This window comes from Trichomycterus rosablanca, chromosome 8 (assembly GCF_030014385.1).
Source record: "Trichomycterus rosablanca isolate fTriRos1 chromosome 8, fTriRos1.hap1, whole genome shotgun sequence".
Taxonomy (NCBI): Eukaryota; Metazoa; Chordata; class Actinopteri; order Siluriformes; family Trichomycteridae; genus Trichomycterus; species Trichomycterus rosablanca.
The window spans coordinates 6207828-6224232 of record NC_085995.1 but is presented as its reverse complement, the minus strand read 5'-3'; the positions used below and the strand labels follow the sequence as shown (position 1 = coordinate 6224232).

The 16405-nt window shown below is 39.4% G+C and overlaps 2 protein-coding genes across 3 annotated transcripts in view; one reads left to right on the top strand and one right to left on the bottom strand.

Annotated features, from left to right (window-relative positions):
* The first annotated feature begins 539 nt into the window (after positions 1 to 539).
* Positions 540 to 5921, top strand: lrp2bp (LRP2 binding protein). Its single transcript, XM_063000417.1, has 8 exons — positions 540 to 768; positions 1684 to 1793; positions 1987 to 2100; positions 2932 to 3065; positions 3150 to 3255; positions 4372 to 4595; positions 5236 to 5401; positions 5801 to 5921. The coding sequence occupies exons 1-8, from the start codon at positions 660 to 662 to the stop codon at positions 5864 to 5866; spliced, it is 1029 nt and encodes a 342-aa protein (XP_062856487.1). The 5' UTR covers positions 540 to 659; the 3' UTR covers positions 5867 to 5921.
* Positions 5922 to 6350: 429 nt separating this feature from the next.
* The window catches only part of snx25 (sorting nexin 25), a 34901-nt gene continuing 24846 nt past the window's right edge, over positions 6351 to 16405 (bottom strand). The window contains exons 11-19 of one of the 2 annotated variants that reach the window (XM_063000416.1): positions 15914 to 16045; positions 14562 to 14702; positions 14174 to 14287; positions 12580 to 12741; positions 11909 to 12026; positions 11282 to 11348; positions 9171 to 9352; positions 8104 to 8204; positions 6351 to 6881 (exon numbers count right to left, since the gene is read on the bottom strand). In XM_063000416.1, coding sequence (XP_062856486.1) covers positions 6816 to 6881; positions 8104 to 8204; positions 9171 to 9352; positions 11282 to 11348; positions 11909 to 12026; positions 12580 to 12741; positions 14174 to 14287; positions 14562 to 14702; positions 15914 to 16045 — 1083 coding nt within the window. In that variant the 3' untranslated portion in view covers positions 6351 to 6815. Of the gene's footprint in view, positions 6882 to 8103; positions 8205 to 9170; positions 9353 to 11281; positions 11349 to 11690; positions 11825 to 11908; positions 12027 to 12579; positions 12742 to 14173; positions 14288 to 14561; positions 14703 to 15913; positions 16046 to 16405 lie in introns of those variants that run through there. The other variant, XR_010013489.1, reaches the window with a different exon arrangement.

Below are 16405 nucleotides of genomic sequence, written 5' to 3'. Positions count from 1 at the left end.
CAAAAGCATGGCTAGGGCCCAAAAGCATGGCTAGGGGCCCCAAAAGCATGGCTAGGGCCCCCAAGAGGCCCTGGGGTCAAAGTCCCTAATAGTCAGAGATCCTTAAAATGGAGGGCCCTCAGAAATAAAAATATATTGTATCATAAATGTTGATAGGCATCGCAAAATGTTTTGGGCCGGGGCCCCCTGACCTCAAGGGCCCCTGGGCGCTGGCCCCACTAGCCCGGTCAGTAATCCAGCCATGGATCTGTTGATAATTTAGGAATCAACACTCATAACGTGGACTTCGTGGACAAAATTACATTTCGATATGTTATTATTCTGACAAATGTCATAGCTGAAAATGCGCGTTTAAATTGAATCAGATCCTCCATCTAAAACAGGCCACTTTATATCAGTCAGAATTCTACAATCAAATAATTATAACGGTAGTGAACGCTGCATGAATGGGTCTGCGGTTACCATGGGAGCCGTTGTTAAATAAAACACGTCACTGTATCACTTTGATGTTTTGTGTTTTAGGAATCCTGAGGTTCACATGGGTGAGATAAACAAACCATGAGGTTTACTTTATTTTACTTTAATGTTAAAACATATAAACCCAGTTTATTTTGTTTTTAACACACTGTAAGAGCTGACTGAGCGACTCTTTCTGGAATATGAATGAAATCAAAGCTTCACAAAAACTCAGAACGGCTGAAGTGATTAAAACTGTTTTCAGCATCTACCAGACGGATGAGGCGAAGTTTGATCTGAATCAGCAGTCAGGTAATACAGATTTAAATGATCTTTTCAATTATTTGAAAGATAAACATTATCCAAACAGCCCAGCATCTTATTTATTTATTTATTTATTATGTTTTACACTTTGGTTACATTCATGACAGGAAACGGTAGTTACTCATTACACAAGATTCATCAGTTCACAAGTTTTAACATCAAACACAGTCATGGACAATTTTGTATCTCTAATCCACCTCATTTGCATGTCTTTGGACTGTGGGAGAAAACCAGAGCTCCCATAGGAAACCCACACAGACACGGAGAGAACATGCAAACTCCACACAGAAAGGACCCGGACCGCCCCACCTGGGGATCGAACCCAGGACCTTCTTGCTGTGAGGCGACAGTGCTACCCACCTAGCCACCGTGTTGCCCCTTCAATTATTTAAAGAATAATATTTAATTAAATAATAATCTTTTAGATCTTATAATATATTCTGTGTTTATGAACTTCTCCATACATGCATAACTTGTCTTGTTTATAGTGGTGTGTGTGTGTATACATTTTAGTTGTTGTTTTTATGTTTTTGGTATGTTTTGTTCTTTGTCCGTATGAGTTTCTACATGCTACTTCTTTCAGTGTCCCCCATTTCCCAAAACATGCCAGTAAATAGACTCTATTATCTTATATGCCATTTTTGGGAGAGAATATGAATGACAAAGTTAGTTTGTCCAGGGTGTATTCCACAACCCAACCAGAAGAGGAATAATGGATTTATTTGTTGTTTTTATTGTCCTACCCTATACACATTTAATAACAGACTTTAACAAGCACCTATAGGAATCTATTGCAGATTTAGTTCATAGGTTTTGTTTGTAGTTGCAAATGATTGACCCTGGTAATTACACATATATGATGGGAGGGTTTGATATTTATTTAAATATTATATATTCCTACAGCAGAAAGCATTGCTACACTTGTGGAGAAGGCTGAGGAACTGCTAAAGAGCGAAGCCAACTCCAAAGACACACAGGCCAGCTTCCTACTGGGACAGCTTTACTATGAGGAGGTAATACATTCTACTGTTCTTGCAGTGAGAGAAACTGAATTTTGACTCACACTGGCAGTATGAGAGATAGCGTGGAGGTATCATTTGTACTAATGGAGAATTTTATTTAAGGAAGATGATCAAAGGCCACCAAAATGTATTAGCTGCTTGTGGTAAATATAATTTATCTTGATTTGTGACCGGATCTATTCAGGGTCGCTATATGGAAGCTGAGATTGTGTTTAAAGGAATAAAGGATAAAGAACCCAGAGCTTTATACCAGCTGGCTGTGATGTACTATGATGGACTTGGTTCCACAGCAGACCCAGTAAGTAAATAATGATATTCTTAAAGTTTCTAAACTGTAGAAACAACCGAGTGTAATAATTCTTTGCTGCCATCAATATAATTTCATATTAATGAGGATGGGTGCTGATTCTGAGCAAAAGGTTTTGAAGGTTTTGTAATGGCCATGCAAATTGTCAATGATTGTTATGGCAAAACAAAGTGAAAGGATAGTCTTTTTTTCCATACATTCTTAATGCCTTTCCACCTCCTAAGAAACCTGATTTGGCTCATGGTGGGTGTAATATTTAGTTTATTTTTTTAATTTTATTTAGTTTAAGAGCTAATTAGGTGTGTTGGAAGTACTTTAAACCATGCCAGGTAGTGGCACACCAGACAGCATTTAGAATTGTGCATGATGCTCTTTGGATTGGGTGCATTTGCTTGGAAATGGAAACTCAACAACAGTTCTTGAGCAGATGTTGCTTTCTGTTTGGATTGCATTTATAACATTTACAATCAAAGGGCACAATTAGCAGAAACTTGGCTTTGGCCTTCAGATCAATAGTCTAGTACCTTAACAATTGAGCAATCACTGTCTACTGCTGATGGACCACACTAACATGGAAAGAATGACTGCAGCGCTAAGAATGGTTCACCACCCAAATAACATCTGGTCAATAGGGGTCCCATTTTTGATTGGTTAGTTGGTTAGTAATCAGAGCAGAAGATGGACCACACTCTGTAATTGTAGATCCTTAAAGTTCATCCATATGTCAGATGGAAGGTAAAGCTTATAAAACAATCAGGAAAGTACGTACCAGATAGGTGTACCTAATAAAATGCTTTTCTTACTATAATCTGTTCAAAACAGAGCAAAGCAGTGCAGTACATGAGAAGAGTAGCAGAATTGGATACAGGTACTCTTAGATACTCAGCCCTATACAACCTGGGTAGAGCTTATTTGCAGGGTTATGGAGTGCAGGTCTCCAGTGCACAGGCAGAGATGTGAGTGGGATTACAACAATTTCTTATTAATAATAAATGACAAAACATATGTCTGGTTCGACTGAGTTTTCTACATGCCTACAGGTACTGGCTCAGTGCAGCAAATGATGGAAATCCCAACGCCAGTGTAAAAGCTCAGACTACTCTTGGCATGTTCTATTCCAGCCCTGAAATACGGGATCTCAGAAAGGTACTTGTGTCATAAATCAATTTTAGATAGTAAATAATTAATATCAATGAAGAACAATGAACAGTATTGTATCACATACCAATGTAACCAACTGAAAATGAGTGATGTATAGTGGAACTAAGGAGAACTAGTAAAGCTACTGGGTCCAGTTTATAGTCTTTACACTAGAAGACATCTTCATGGAATATAATGGCCAAAAATGTCCTGAAATAAGAAATTACCAGACAAGTTGGAAGTGAAGAACACCACAATGTGATTATTTTCGTTATACACATTAGCATGTATAACTTCACTTGAATGTCTTTTTTTTTTTTTTACTTATAAGTAAATTTGATTAAAATTGGCAAACTCTTGGTTAAATTACTGGGTGCCACACAACATCAGGGTCTTACGTTCAATACCTACCTCTCGATACTCGTTTTGTCTGTGAGGCGGTTTGTTCTTCTGTTGTCTATTCAGGCTTACTTCAGGTAGTCTGGTTTCCTCCCACCTTCCTAAAACACGCAGAAATGCAAAAGATGGACTGGCTACTCTGAAAACCAGTGTCTTTTATGCTCTACAATGAATTGGCACATTTTCCAGGTTGCGTTTTTAGTAGGGGTGGGTTATTATCAGTTTCCTTGCACCTGTTGAGCCTTTTCTATTGCATAATACAACCGATCTGGTAAGAGTAAGGGCTAACACACATTAGTCACATGGATCCAGCTGTTCATGCAGGGAGGTTCACAGGGCAGCTGAACTTATTTGAATGTGAGGAGTAACACGCATGTAAACAGAGGCTAACAGACACCTGGCTTGGTTCATTGAGTACCATTACTTCTGCACATATTGTAACACCAGTCATGCTTACTTGGATTTCCAGTTTTAAGTGCATCCGGCTGATTCTGGGACAAAATTATAAAACTAAACACCTTACTGTTCGCTTTATTGTTCTTGTTTTGAGTTTAAGTTTATACCTTAGCCTTATTCTGCATATCCATGCTCCGTTGGCTCATTTAAAGTATTACTATGTCCCTAATGATGATGGACAATTTTCATGTTACAGACGTAAAGTCAAGGAGTTGATTAGTATTTAGTCCTTAAAAGAACAAACACATTATGTTTTATGTCTATTAGGCATTCTTCTGGCACTCAGAGGCCTGTGGTAATGGCAGTCTGGAGTCACAGGGAGCACTGGGGGTCATGTACCTGTATGGATATGGTGTCTCTAAAGACCTGCATGCTGCTCTGTACTGTCTTAAAGAGGCTGCAACAAGGGGTAATGTTTATGCCCAAGGTCACCTCACGGCCTACTACTATCAGTGCAAACTGTACACCAAAGCAGTGGAGATGGCAGAAAGGTAAGCACAGAAAAATGCAATTATGTTTTTATGTGTACTTACGAAACAGCATAATATAATATTAGATGTGTTAAACTGGCTAATGCTTTCTAAAAACACATACTGTACACCGTTTTGCCTGTCTTTAGGTGGTATATTGCTTAGCTTACTAGATGCCACACAAACCAGGCTGTATATAGAAATTAAATATTTAATAATGTAAAATATACTAATAATCAGAACATAAAACTACAGAATAATTGAAACTTCCAGATGGCAGAGAATTGTTCTGATTATTATTAGATTAGATTTTGTTTCCTCCCAATTTATTTCAGATATATAAGATTTATCAGCCTTTTTATCTTATCAGGATTATGGTGGGTCCGTTTTTGCTATGAAACACTGAGCACAAGGCAGGAATACCCTGGACAGGAAGTCAATCCATCATAGGCCTATCCTCAGACATAGCCAATTATGTCTGTGTAGATGCCCGGCCAGCTGATAACATCTTTAAATGTTTTAGATGCTTTATTAGGAGAACATAGGCAACAATTATAAGTGCAGTTCGAATAATGACTCTGATCACATCATCGGTGAATCATACTGGTTATCATACTGTGCTCTTAATGTACTGTAACTGTCCTGTGTCCTTCTGCTGCAGGGTCTGGCAGTATGAAGATATTTCTGCTATAGCAGAGCTTACAGGCTGTGTTCCTGAGTACATCCGTAAAGGCATAGCTATTGCTCTGTTCTACTATGCACGTTGCCTCCAGCTGGGTCGCGGAGTATCACAGAACAGCGAGAGAGCACAGCACTATTATACAAAGGTATTCAGGCAGACTGACACCATTATGTCCGTTTTACAGAAACATGTTTATTAACCTTAAAAAATAAAGGCTTTTATTTGCTAGATCTGTGCACCCCCCCCAGACATAGCCAATTTTGTCCGTGTACACACCTAACCAGCAGATATCTGGATTCTAATACCAGTGGTAGTCGGCTAGTGTAAAAGACTGCAGCGCCAACCAAGCACACACTTGATATACATTATAATAAAAATGGTTTTGAGTTTATAGTTCTTCTCTCATACTCCCTAGAGCAGTACCCAGGCATTTGCTGTGATGATGTATTTTACTTACACTAACAATACAGGAAATACAGTGTCTGCATTACTGTTCTCATTATTTAGGACTTACAGTGATTTTCTCATATATCTTTCTCTCCAGGCAGCCCTAATGGATGCAGACGTGTGTAAGAGCCTCCAGATGGACATCACTCTTGGCAGGATATAATGGATATTTAAAATGCTGTGGAATTCCTCTAGTAAAGACACAATGCTGGATAACACATCGGTTTAAGACTGTGTATTAAATGGGCACAATAACAGTGCAGTGGTAGTGCAGAGGATTAAGAGTTTCTATCCAACAATGGCCAAGGACTTAAAGTTGGGCCACCAAGCCAAGCTCAGCTTTCTTTTTATGGATAAAAGCATAAGCTATGAATATAAATACTTGTAAATTAATTAGTGGAATTACTTACATAATTGTATGCAGAAAATGCACATGGATTTTTCCACCATAGTACAGACAGGGGAACTGGACTATTTGCATTCACACAGGCTAGTGACATCTGTCTGTAAAGCAGGGGAATATCATGCCCTTTTTTTTACCACTTATATTGGCTTCCACTGCTTGTTACACACGTGTAACATGTAAACAGTTTGAAAGGTCACATGGAGCTTGGATTTGCTATCAGTAATGACAAGAATACATGGTCTTCTTTTGGAATTTATTGCTTATAAATGCTCTAGTCTATTTTTGGTAAAAATAAAAACTATAATAATAATATTAATAATATCACAAATGAAACCATCACACTAACTTTACATGACATATTGCACAATTAAAAGCCTTGATAATGATCACAATATGTACTGTATTGTACTGTACTGTACTGTAGGTAGAGAGGTTCAAGAGGTCTAGTTTTTCATTTTCGTTCCATTTTTCATTCTCTTTTTTAAATTACAACACTCAGTCCACAAAAGGAAACAAACAGACCTGATGTGACCAGCAAGGGAAAGAAATGTAAGAGAAACTCAATGAAAAACATGATGGTAATGTGTGTGTGTGTGCTGTTGAGTCAAGTATTTTCAGAGTCAGAAATTTATCCTTCCAGCATAATAACATAAAGGAACTGAAGCTGAGGTGAACCTTCCATCCACGGGTGGGTATGTGAGTGTGATCAGACCTGTTCCAGCTCTACACTCAAATCAGGACAGAGTTCTTTCAGGAGCATCTCTAGAAGAAACTGAGATAAAACAGGAGCAGAAACAGAAATAAAGTTTAATTTCGTGCAGCATTAAAAAGAAAAACTACATTCTACAAAACCGCTAGATGGCAGCACAACACTACACAAGAACTAATCACCAACCCAACATCAAACATTTGACAGTGTTGGAGGGCAAGTCTTCAGCACCTTTCATTTATGTTATTTAAAGTACTTCTAACTTCAAATTTACACGCAATACTTTCCAACCTTGTACTCATTAATCTATGCAAAAACAAAGATGTGTGCTTATAAAAATTGCATGTGGTCCATAGTCAACAGAATTAAAAGCACACCATACTCTGTATCCTAAAAATATGAACGGTAGAATTTGCACTACATTTAAACAACTGTGTGCTGTTACACTAGTGCATTAATGGGGTATTCCTGCCTTTTGCCCAGTGTTTCCGGGTGGAACTGGTCCTGCCTCATGAGCCTAACCAGGATAGAATAGATTAAAATGCCTTGATTTGTCATATATACATATACAGACATACAGTACAACGAAATTCTTTGAATATCCCAGCTTGTTTGGAAGCTTGGGGTCAGAGTGCAGGGTCAGCCATTGTACGGTGCCCCTGGAGCAGAGAGGACTAGGGGCCTTGCTCAAGGGCCCAACAGTGGCTGCATAGCAAAGCTGGGATTTGAACTCACAACCTTTCAGTTGATAGCCCAAAGCTCTACCCACTAGGTTACAACTGTCCTATTGGATAAAAACAATAATGTTGAATTGAGATTGATAAAATTAAAAAAAGTAAATTAAAACACCTACTTCTTCCACTATTTTGGGTAGCCTTTCTACAAGATTTTGGAGTTTGTCTTTGGGAACTTGCACCTACTTTATCAAAAGAGCATTTCTAAGGTCAGACAGTGATGTTGGACAGGAAGATGCATTGAGGTTCAAATTAATCTTTCCTAAACTGTTTCATGAACAGCATATAAAGCATATGACTGATTTTATACACATAATACATATTTTAATGCACATCTGTCTGTCTGATGTGTGTATTATATCAGCTGTTAGCTAGTGGAAACAACAGCTCTTATTGGATATTAACTGTTTAAAGAATGTGCTGCAATTTTGTGGGTCATAAATGATGAGTATGATTTGTATATGTGAACAACAGAGACACAAATCTCAGCTGCAAATATGGTAAAGCAAAACTGGTTCACACCAGCCAGACTGGGTATGGTGTAGACTTACATAAAGAAGATGCTTGTTGGCTCTGGCTTCCTGGAGTGCATTGAAGATCTTAATGATTCCATATCTGGCATTCTGCTGCCCCACTAGATTCTGTAGTGCATCTGATGGGGACAGAAATAGACTTTGCATTAGAGCATGTCTCACTTTCACTCCTGATCTGCTAAGATCATGCCAAGGTCTGAGTCCAGACTGGCATTTTCCAGGCACCATTAGCAGTGTTATAAAAATAGCAGCAGGGTAATAAATGTAAATGCACTGTTAAATGGAATAATCTTTGAACCATGAGCCTTCCTGAGCTCCTCAGAGCTTTCTACTGCCTCCCCTCAGAAACTCTGATGGTTATTAAGCTATAAAGTGAAACACATTCGGTTCAGGGCAGAAACTGTGCAGGGCAGGATCTGAAAGGGTGTGGGGTACACTAGATAGCCAATGATATAGTATATAGTATATATGAAAACCTGCTTTTTGAACATATCCTAAACCCATAGGCATTTTTATGGAGTTGGACCGGCCCCATGAAACACCCCTCCCCACACCTACACCTTCTTTGCTGCTTTAACAGCCTTCACTTTTCTGTAAAAGCAATCGTTTACTATAATACCACTGCAGACTTAATCCCTGGAGCCTAGGTGCACTGGGCTTGAGTAATTTCCAGCTGTAAGACCCGAGCAGCCTATTTATTAAATAAAAAAAATGCTATGTATGAAAGGAAATGAACCAGCGGTCTAAATGTTTTGCATCAATTAAATGATACATTAGTATCACAGCAATTCTGAACAATTACCAAGTAGACAATATTGTTTTTCCTTCTATGGGTACATTTACTTTTCTTTTTTTATGAGCAGCATTATAATGTGCCGGGCACATGCTAATACAGAACTGTGGGTAATCACAGCAACGCCTCTGCTCAGTCGAGAACCTTCAAGTACCTCGTTATGCAGAAAGATGCTCTTTAAATGCTTATAAAGAACAATTTGCTTGCTACATTTTAGCACTTAAGCAAAATGACCCAGTTTCTGCCTAATAGATTAATTAAAAACAAAAAAAACAAAGGTCGAAAAAGTCACCTGGAATGTTGTCCAGCAGTTTCTGCTGAGCTCTTTCCTTGGTTTCGCGCCGCTGTGCGTCTGATCGAGCATTTTTATAAGGTGCCAGCTTGCCATTGGGCCAGAACGTGTCCCGGAATATATTAATGTAGTAAACCATCATCTGTTCACTGAAGATCCAGTTTACTGTGTCTTTGATCTGCCTGTGAAAAACAGAACACAGACAGACATGAGTGATGTTCCGAATTCATTTAACAGACGTGTTACTACAAGTACAAACAAAATGTCATTATTAAATTATTAATTCATTTATTCATTCTTTCAGTCATTGTCTGTTTTATCACCACTTTATCTTGGTCAGGGTTGCAGTGGGTCTAATTATTTGGAGGGAAAGGTAGGAAACACATTTACACACACACTCACATCTAGGTAAATTTTTTGTTGCTCCAATTAACCTGATTGCATGTATTTGGACTTGTGGGAGGAAACCAGAGTGCCTGGAGGAAACCCACACGGACACAGAGAGAACATGCAAACTCCACACAGAAAAGACCCTGGCTGCTCCGCCGAGGAATCAAACCCATGTCCTTCTTGTTGTGAGGCTACAGCGCTACCCACTGGGCTAACATGCCAATAAATAAAAATATTTTCTATAATTAGGTAGCATAATTAAGACCTAATTACTATAACAGTAATTAGAATTATGTCAAGTGTGGCGCCCAGGTGACGCAGCGGGATATTCCGCTAGCCCCCAAGCACTGAGATTCTGAACTCCCCGGTTTGAATCTTAGCTCTGGTATCGGTTGGCTGGGCACCCTCTAGTGGGCACAGTTGGCAGAAAAAATTAACCATTAAGTCTGCTGGGTGAAAAAGGCCGGACTAATAAGTGGGTGGGGTCTACAAAACACTGTGCAAGGACCCTGGTTAGCAGCCCGAGGAGCCTGTACAGAAGTGGAGGAGCTTGGAGATCGGAGAGTGAATCTCCATGCATGATATCCAGCCTCAAATCCACCGAGGCAAGGGCGAAAAAGAAGGGGTCGGGGGACTGCGTACGCATCAGAGGCGGTGTGGGGCAGGCGAATATACCCTCCTCGGATGCAATCAGGATCCCCAGCAGCAGAAGATTAATTGCCTAAGCTAAATCGGGAGAAAAAGGGACAAAATGCATAAATAAATAGAAAAAAAGAAGTATTTCAAGTAGATTGCAGTACAGCTGTGTGATTGGGATTTGGTGGTGTTCCAACTCAGTGTTTATGAACATGTTGGGAGCAGAAACAGTTCAAAACCACAATCCACATCAAAACTAATTAGTACTTAGTAGTCTTGATGGCCTTAGCCCTGTAATGGATTAACACCCTGTCCAGTACCCTGTGGCCAGTGTTTCCCAAAGGAACCGAACCCACCGTGACCCTGTCCAGAATAAAGTGGTTGATGAAAATAAGAACAAATTTCACAGAAATATTTTTCACAGTATAGTGAGCAGATTCAGACTAGTCTAAGAAGCCATTCAGAATGAAGCCGTGTCTCTGGATGGTGGAAGGGTTGGACTTAAATGTCCTGAAGGGATGCTTGACGTGGGAAGATAATGGCCTGCTGTCAGCAGACTGAAAATACTGGACAGATAGTGTGAGGCTGAGGAGGCAAGTGTGACGTTTTTTTTTTTCTTACAACAGCCTGGATATTCTAGCCCTGTCACACACAATCCATTTGTTATGCTGGCTGCAGGCTCTTTGCACACACACGCACACACACAAGTGTTTGGACTGTGTATGTAGGAAGCTGTGCTCTTTTAAAAAGTATTTGTAAGGTTAGGTGTTAATCTTTGCCACTGACATTCTAATTCATCCTAGAAGATGTTCAGTGGTTGATGTCAGGGCTCTGTGTGAATCTGTGTATCAAACCCCACCCAGAGCTCTAGTACAGTCTGAACATAATGCTGTATTTGTCCGAGCAGGAATGACTCCGTCATGTATGTTGCCAGTGCCAGGAACCTTTTGTTTTTGGTTCAATTGTGAAAATCCTAAAATGCTAGAGCATCCCATAGTACAAACTGTATTTCATTCAATTTGGTTATTTGATTAGCTGCACAGAGGCTGACAGACACCGGACAGAAGACAGGCAAGTGTGATTACTTGTTTATTGTCCGTCCAAAAGTGACTTGAACTAGTGCAATTAGTGTCTTCCGGACCCACTTGAACACTGCAGAGACAAAGAAAAAACAAAAGAACACACAATACTTATTGTCCACAGCAGAAAATTCAAATCCTGCTTTTGTATGTTTCTGAAACGTAGATAAGAAACACTAATACACTAATGTTCAACAATACTAATAAGATTCTGTCAAACGAACTGATATTGCAAGAATGATATTGCATCCTGCAGGTGACAGTTTACAGTTACCAGTTCCTGATTATTGCAAATATTTTTTTAAATACAGTTCAACCAAGTTCTGTTTGAAATGTCAATTTTGAATTTAGCACTTTTTTTAAACAAACAGACACAGGCGTTTGCAAGTTAAAGGTTCGTATGTGGAGGACTTACTGTAATCATGAACACAATTCCAGATGACTAGTGGGAAAAAAAATGTTCCAGTCCCAGAAACATTGCACTTAAGTATTGCTTATATTTGTGTACATTTGGGATGCTTGTTCCTGCATATTGGACTGCATATTGTTCTGTAAAATGATGCAAATGTGACCCCAATATACAGAACCCACAATATAGCAGCAACATTCAAACACAAAAAAAGTAATACTTACTCCCCCTGAGTTCAAAGACCTCTCCGATAAGCATGAAGAAAGGCTCGGCGAGCGCATCTTTCTTTCCATCAACCTCATCACCGTAATCAGAGAGATCACTGTCATCCTCGGCCTCATCCTGAGGAAAGAAGAAAAATGGTAAGAGAAATAGTAGGAAACAGAGTTTGTTCACTAATATCTAAAATGCCTGTTTTCTAAACCTGTCATTAAGTGGTGTAGATACCTAGTGCAGAAAATAAACAGCAATAGCATTTACATTCAAAGAGTAGCCAGGTGGTATTTCATGCAAAAGTCCTTAATGGAACGTTTGGGGAAAAATCATTTGGAACTGAATTCCTGTAACAAACATAATAGACTGCTACTGAGCCAGAAGTAAGGATAAAACTCAGATCCCTGGAGATGTATGGCATCAAAACTACTTGCTGTACCACCCACCATAAAGCCCACTTTGCCACGTGTGATGTAATTCCCTATTTGCTCAAATAGAGCACATTCAAAATGTTCCACCATGTTTTTAAGGATTTGAAGATCTGTGTAGCTGCAGTAGCTTTTTGGTTTTTCTCTAGCTTCAGAAAGCTGGAAATGTGGACCAGTAGCTTCTGCTGTATCTACTTTCTGTCACTTCTGTCACCTCAAAAGCTCTGCAGGATTTGTTGTGCATGTGTGCAAACCTCCTGATGGGAGAAGAAGTCTCCAGGCAGTTTCTCCAGAAAAGAGGCGAGGGAGAAGCTGGGTTTTTTCTGAATATCAATGACCTTAAGGTGCTCTGGTGAAGGGCTGAGGAATGCATACAGAGCCTCGCTCTGGCACATTCGCTCATCGGTTAGCATTTTCTACAGAGAAAAAACAAAACACACACACACACACCATTAAAAGGCAATTACTCTATTATTAAAATAAATCAATTATTTACCTAAATCAATAACCTTGTCTTTAAGACTAGCAGTCGGTCAGACAGTAAGAAGACAGATTTAACAGACGTCTAAACTGTTAAAGGTTCTGCTTTATGAATAAATAATCACATATACAAAGACAGTGTGTGTGACCATCTTCTTTTTTTTTTGGACATCATCTCTTTTTAAGAGTAAAAGAAATGTCCTGCTGGGATTTGCTTTCTACAGAGTGAAACAACAAAAAACACATAAAATATAGTACTGCCTTAATATGGACAAATACAGCCTGGTAATTGAATTCTACAATTTAATCTACATTTAAATCTACAGTCACACTATTAGGATTGTAATTAATATAATTCATTAATAATTTTGGGTCTATTCCTTAACATCGAGGAATATTTTATTTAAAAAAATCATTCAGATTTGTTTCTATAGTGCAAATAATACGTTCAAGTGGGAAACATTTCCTTGTAAGAGTATGTTATATATTATTTATTCATTTATTAGGATTTTATTGTCATGATTTACACACTTTGGTTTCATTCATGACAGGACAGGTATTAACTGGTTGCAGGTAATTACAAGATTCATCAGTTCAAGACTTTAATGTCAAACACAGTCATGGACAATTTTGTATCTCCACTTCACCTCACTTGCATGTCTTTGGACTGTTGAAGAAAATCGGAGCTCCCAGAGGAAACCCACGCAGACACGGGGAGAACATGCAAACTCCACACAGAAAGGACCCGGACCGCTCGACCTAGGAATCGAACCCTGTACGTGCATGTACATTTTTGACTTCTGTACTGAGGTCTATAGTAGGTATATGGTGTGTGGATGGTGATGAACAAGCAAATATTAAAACAATGTCTGGGAAAAGCTGCCTGTCATTTGTTAATGAGTTATTTTCCTCCTTTACTTTTTTAGTGTTACACCACTTTTTTACACATGATGTCATTTTAGTCTAGTGTTTATTCAATGCTAAGTTCTTTTTCTATCTGTACATTTACATTTGAGTTTTTATTTTGTTACTGCCAATAAGTTTAGGCTTGCTCTTGTGTTTCCTCTGGGTTTCTTTAACAGGTCCAGGGCATTTTATCAAAAGTTAGACTTATTTAAATGTACATATTAATCATTTAAAAATGACACTTTTAATATTTTAATCTTTTCCGCACTCCATTCCACTATTGGTCTAATTTCTGCTAGTGGGTTATGAGAATCCTTTACAAGACTGCACGTCTCTCAACATGCTTCCTGCTGAGCTAACACTGCTTTGCTTTTAAACTTTAAGGAAACATGATCAAACATATCAAACAGAATAATAAATGAATGGATAAATTGTAGCAGTCTGGTGGTGTGTGTGACTCACCTGTAAAAAAGTGTTGAGTTGATTTTTGGATTTCTCGAGGAATTTTTGGTCAATAGACTTAAATGGCAGTTTGCTGAGTGAGGGCAGCTGGACCTTCTTCAACAAGGGAAAACACTGGTGAAAAAGAATGAGAGAACAAGACACATGGTTGGCCCGCAGTGTTACAGTTCAGTCGTGCATAATTTCTGTCACATTTTATATCATGCAAGGGTGTAATGACTCATCCCATCGCCATAGCAACACAGTCACGGATACAGAGTTACGGCAGGGTCTGAGTCGGATCTGTGCAGCGTTCCACATGTCTGCACCGAAGCGTAAATGAAAACGGACGCTGAATGAACATGACTGAACGTCAGCTCGTCAGATATCCTCAGGTATGGACAGGTACCTCGGTCAGCTTTCTGTGCAGGCTCTGAAACTCGCTCAGCTTCCTGATGACGTTCCAGCGACTGTTCTCAGACTCGTCCTCTTCCGACAGGCTCACGGCAACCGAGTAGCGTGCCATTTGCTCACCGTTCTCCTCGCACGTCTGACGCACACAGACACAGTTCAACCAGGTTGTAAATCCAAACAGTGAGAAATTATTTAAATATATCAGGTAACAAAGTCACCTTTAGACCTGCAATTTCTAGACTTTTAAAGATTTAATTTTTTTTTTCTTACCTCATATTAGAAGTGGCAGAGGTATATGCATTTACAAGTCACATTATTAGATACATCAGTGTACTTGTCACTATTTCTTCAGTTAGTCATGTGGCAGTAGTGCAATAAGAAAAGTATATACAAGGGCCAAGAGCTCACATCCTTACATCAAACATCAAAGTGGAATCAAATTTAATCTGAGTGACCCAGTCATGCAAGTTTGAGTGTCAAAAATTGCTAATCTGGATTTTGTCACGCGCAACAGTCCCTGGAGTACAAAGAATCTTGCAAAAACAGTAAACATCCAGTGAGCTGCAGTTCTACTGGCAGAAACACTTTTAATAATCCACTTTACTTTGGATTTGACTTACACTTGACCACCTTTAAACATGGATTTGACTCAATTTAAGCAATTCCTGGTCTTGAATTTAAAAAGTAACAAGCCCAGCACAGGAAGCCAATCCTTCATGAGGCCTCTACCATCCCTCAATCAGACATAGCCAATCATTTCTATATGTAGACACCCGACCAGCTGATTGCACCAACTGGAATTTAAACCCTGGATCCAATTGGTAGTGGGCTAACGTAATATTAAATGATGGCATCCAGAATTCTTTCATGTACTTTTCGGGAATATTGGTAAGTCACCTTTTAAGGAACGAATGCATGTTTGGAACACTTTCTTCTTTTTCTTAAAGTATAGCAAATTTTAATTCCCTATATAGATCCGTCACTGGCACAACAGCCACAGTGGCTGAAAAGAGCAGCAGACCAGCACCCGCCCCGCCTCAAACATGTGTGCAGTCAGCAGTGGTTTCATTATTTCTCAGGTTGGCACCTTGACCTGACAGTAAAGAGTGGTAGTGCAGCAGCAATGAAAGAAAGCCCACCCAGCCTTTCCTCCCTCAGACATGGCCAATTTAGTCTGTTGAGTTGCCCTACTGTCAACAGTCGTGGGCAAGAAAATTAAAATGCTGTGCCAGCCCAAAGTGTGTAACAGGCAACCCAGTTACGGTCCACCAATTCTTTTTAAATGGTATTTAAAAATATCACATGGTACATGTTCCAAATAAAAGCCAGAGAACTGGACAGACTGACCTCTGCTGTGTTAATGACAGCCCTCCACGAGCCCAGATTTTCACACCACCAGTCTGTCCGTGAAATATGCAGCTGTAGGTCACTGTGCTCCTTCTCCATCACCCCGATCTCCTCCTTCAGCAAAGATACAATCTGCCCCAAGAACAATAATCATGTTGGTAATTGCATAATGTAGGTAGGACAATACATGAGTCTGGAAAGCACATCACAATGTGCACATATCTGGCAGAAACAGAGAGCGGTCAGAATTTAAATGCTTGAAGCAGACAATTGAATAAAGCACAGCTGTATTTATAAGGCACATCTGCATTCACAAACAGACTCAGCCCTGGACAGAAAGCAGGTGTTTAACTTTTCATGGGTGGCTCTGCAAGGGCACGTGTCACTTCCTGCTAGCACAGAGTGGAGGAATAACAGCGACTGTGCTCAAGATGAATACTAATGAATACTGTCCTTGGGGTCGACAGGCACTTTGTGGGCCAAGAAACAATG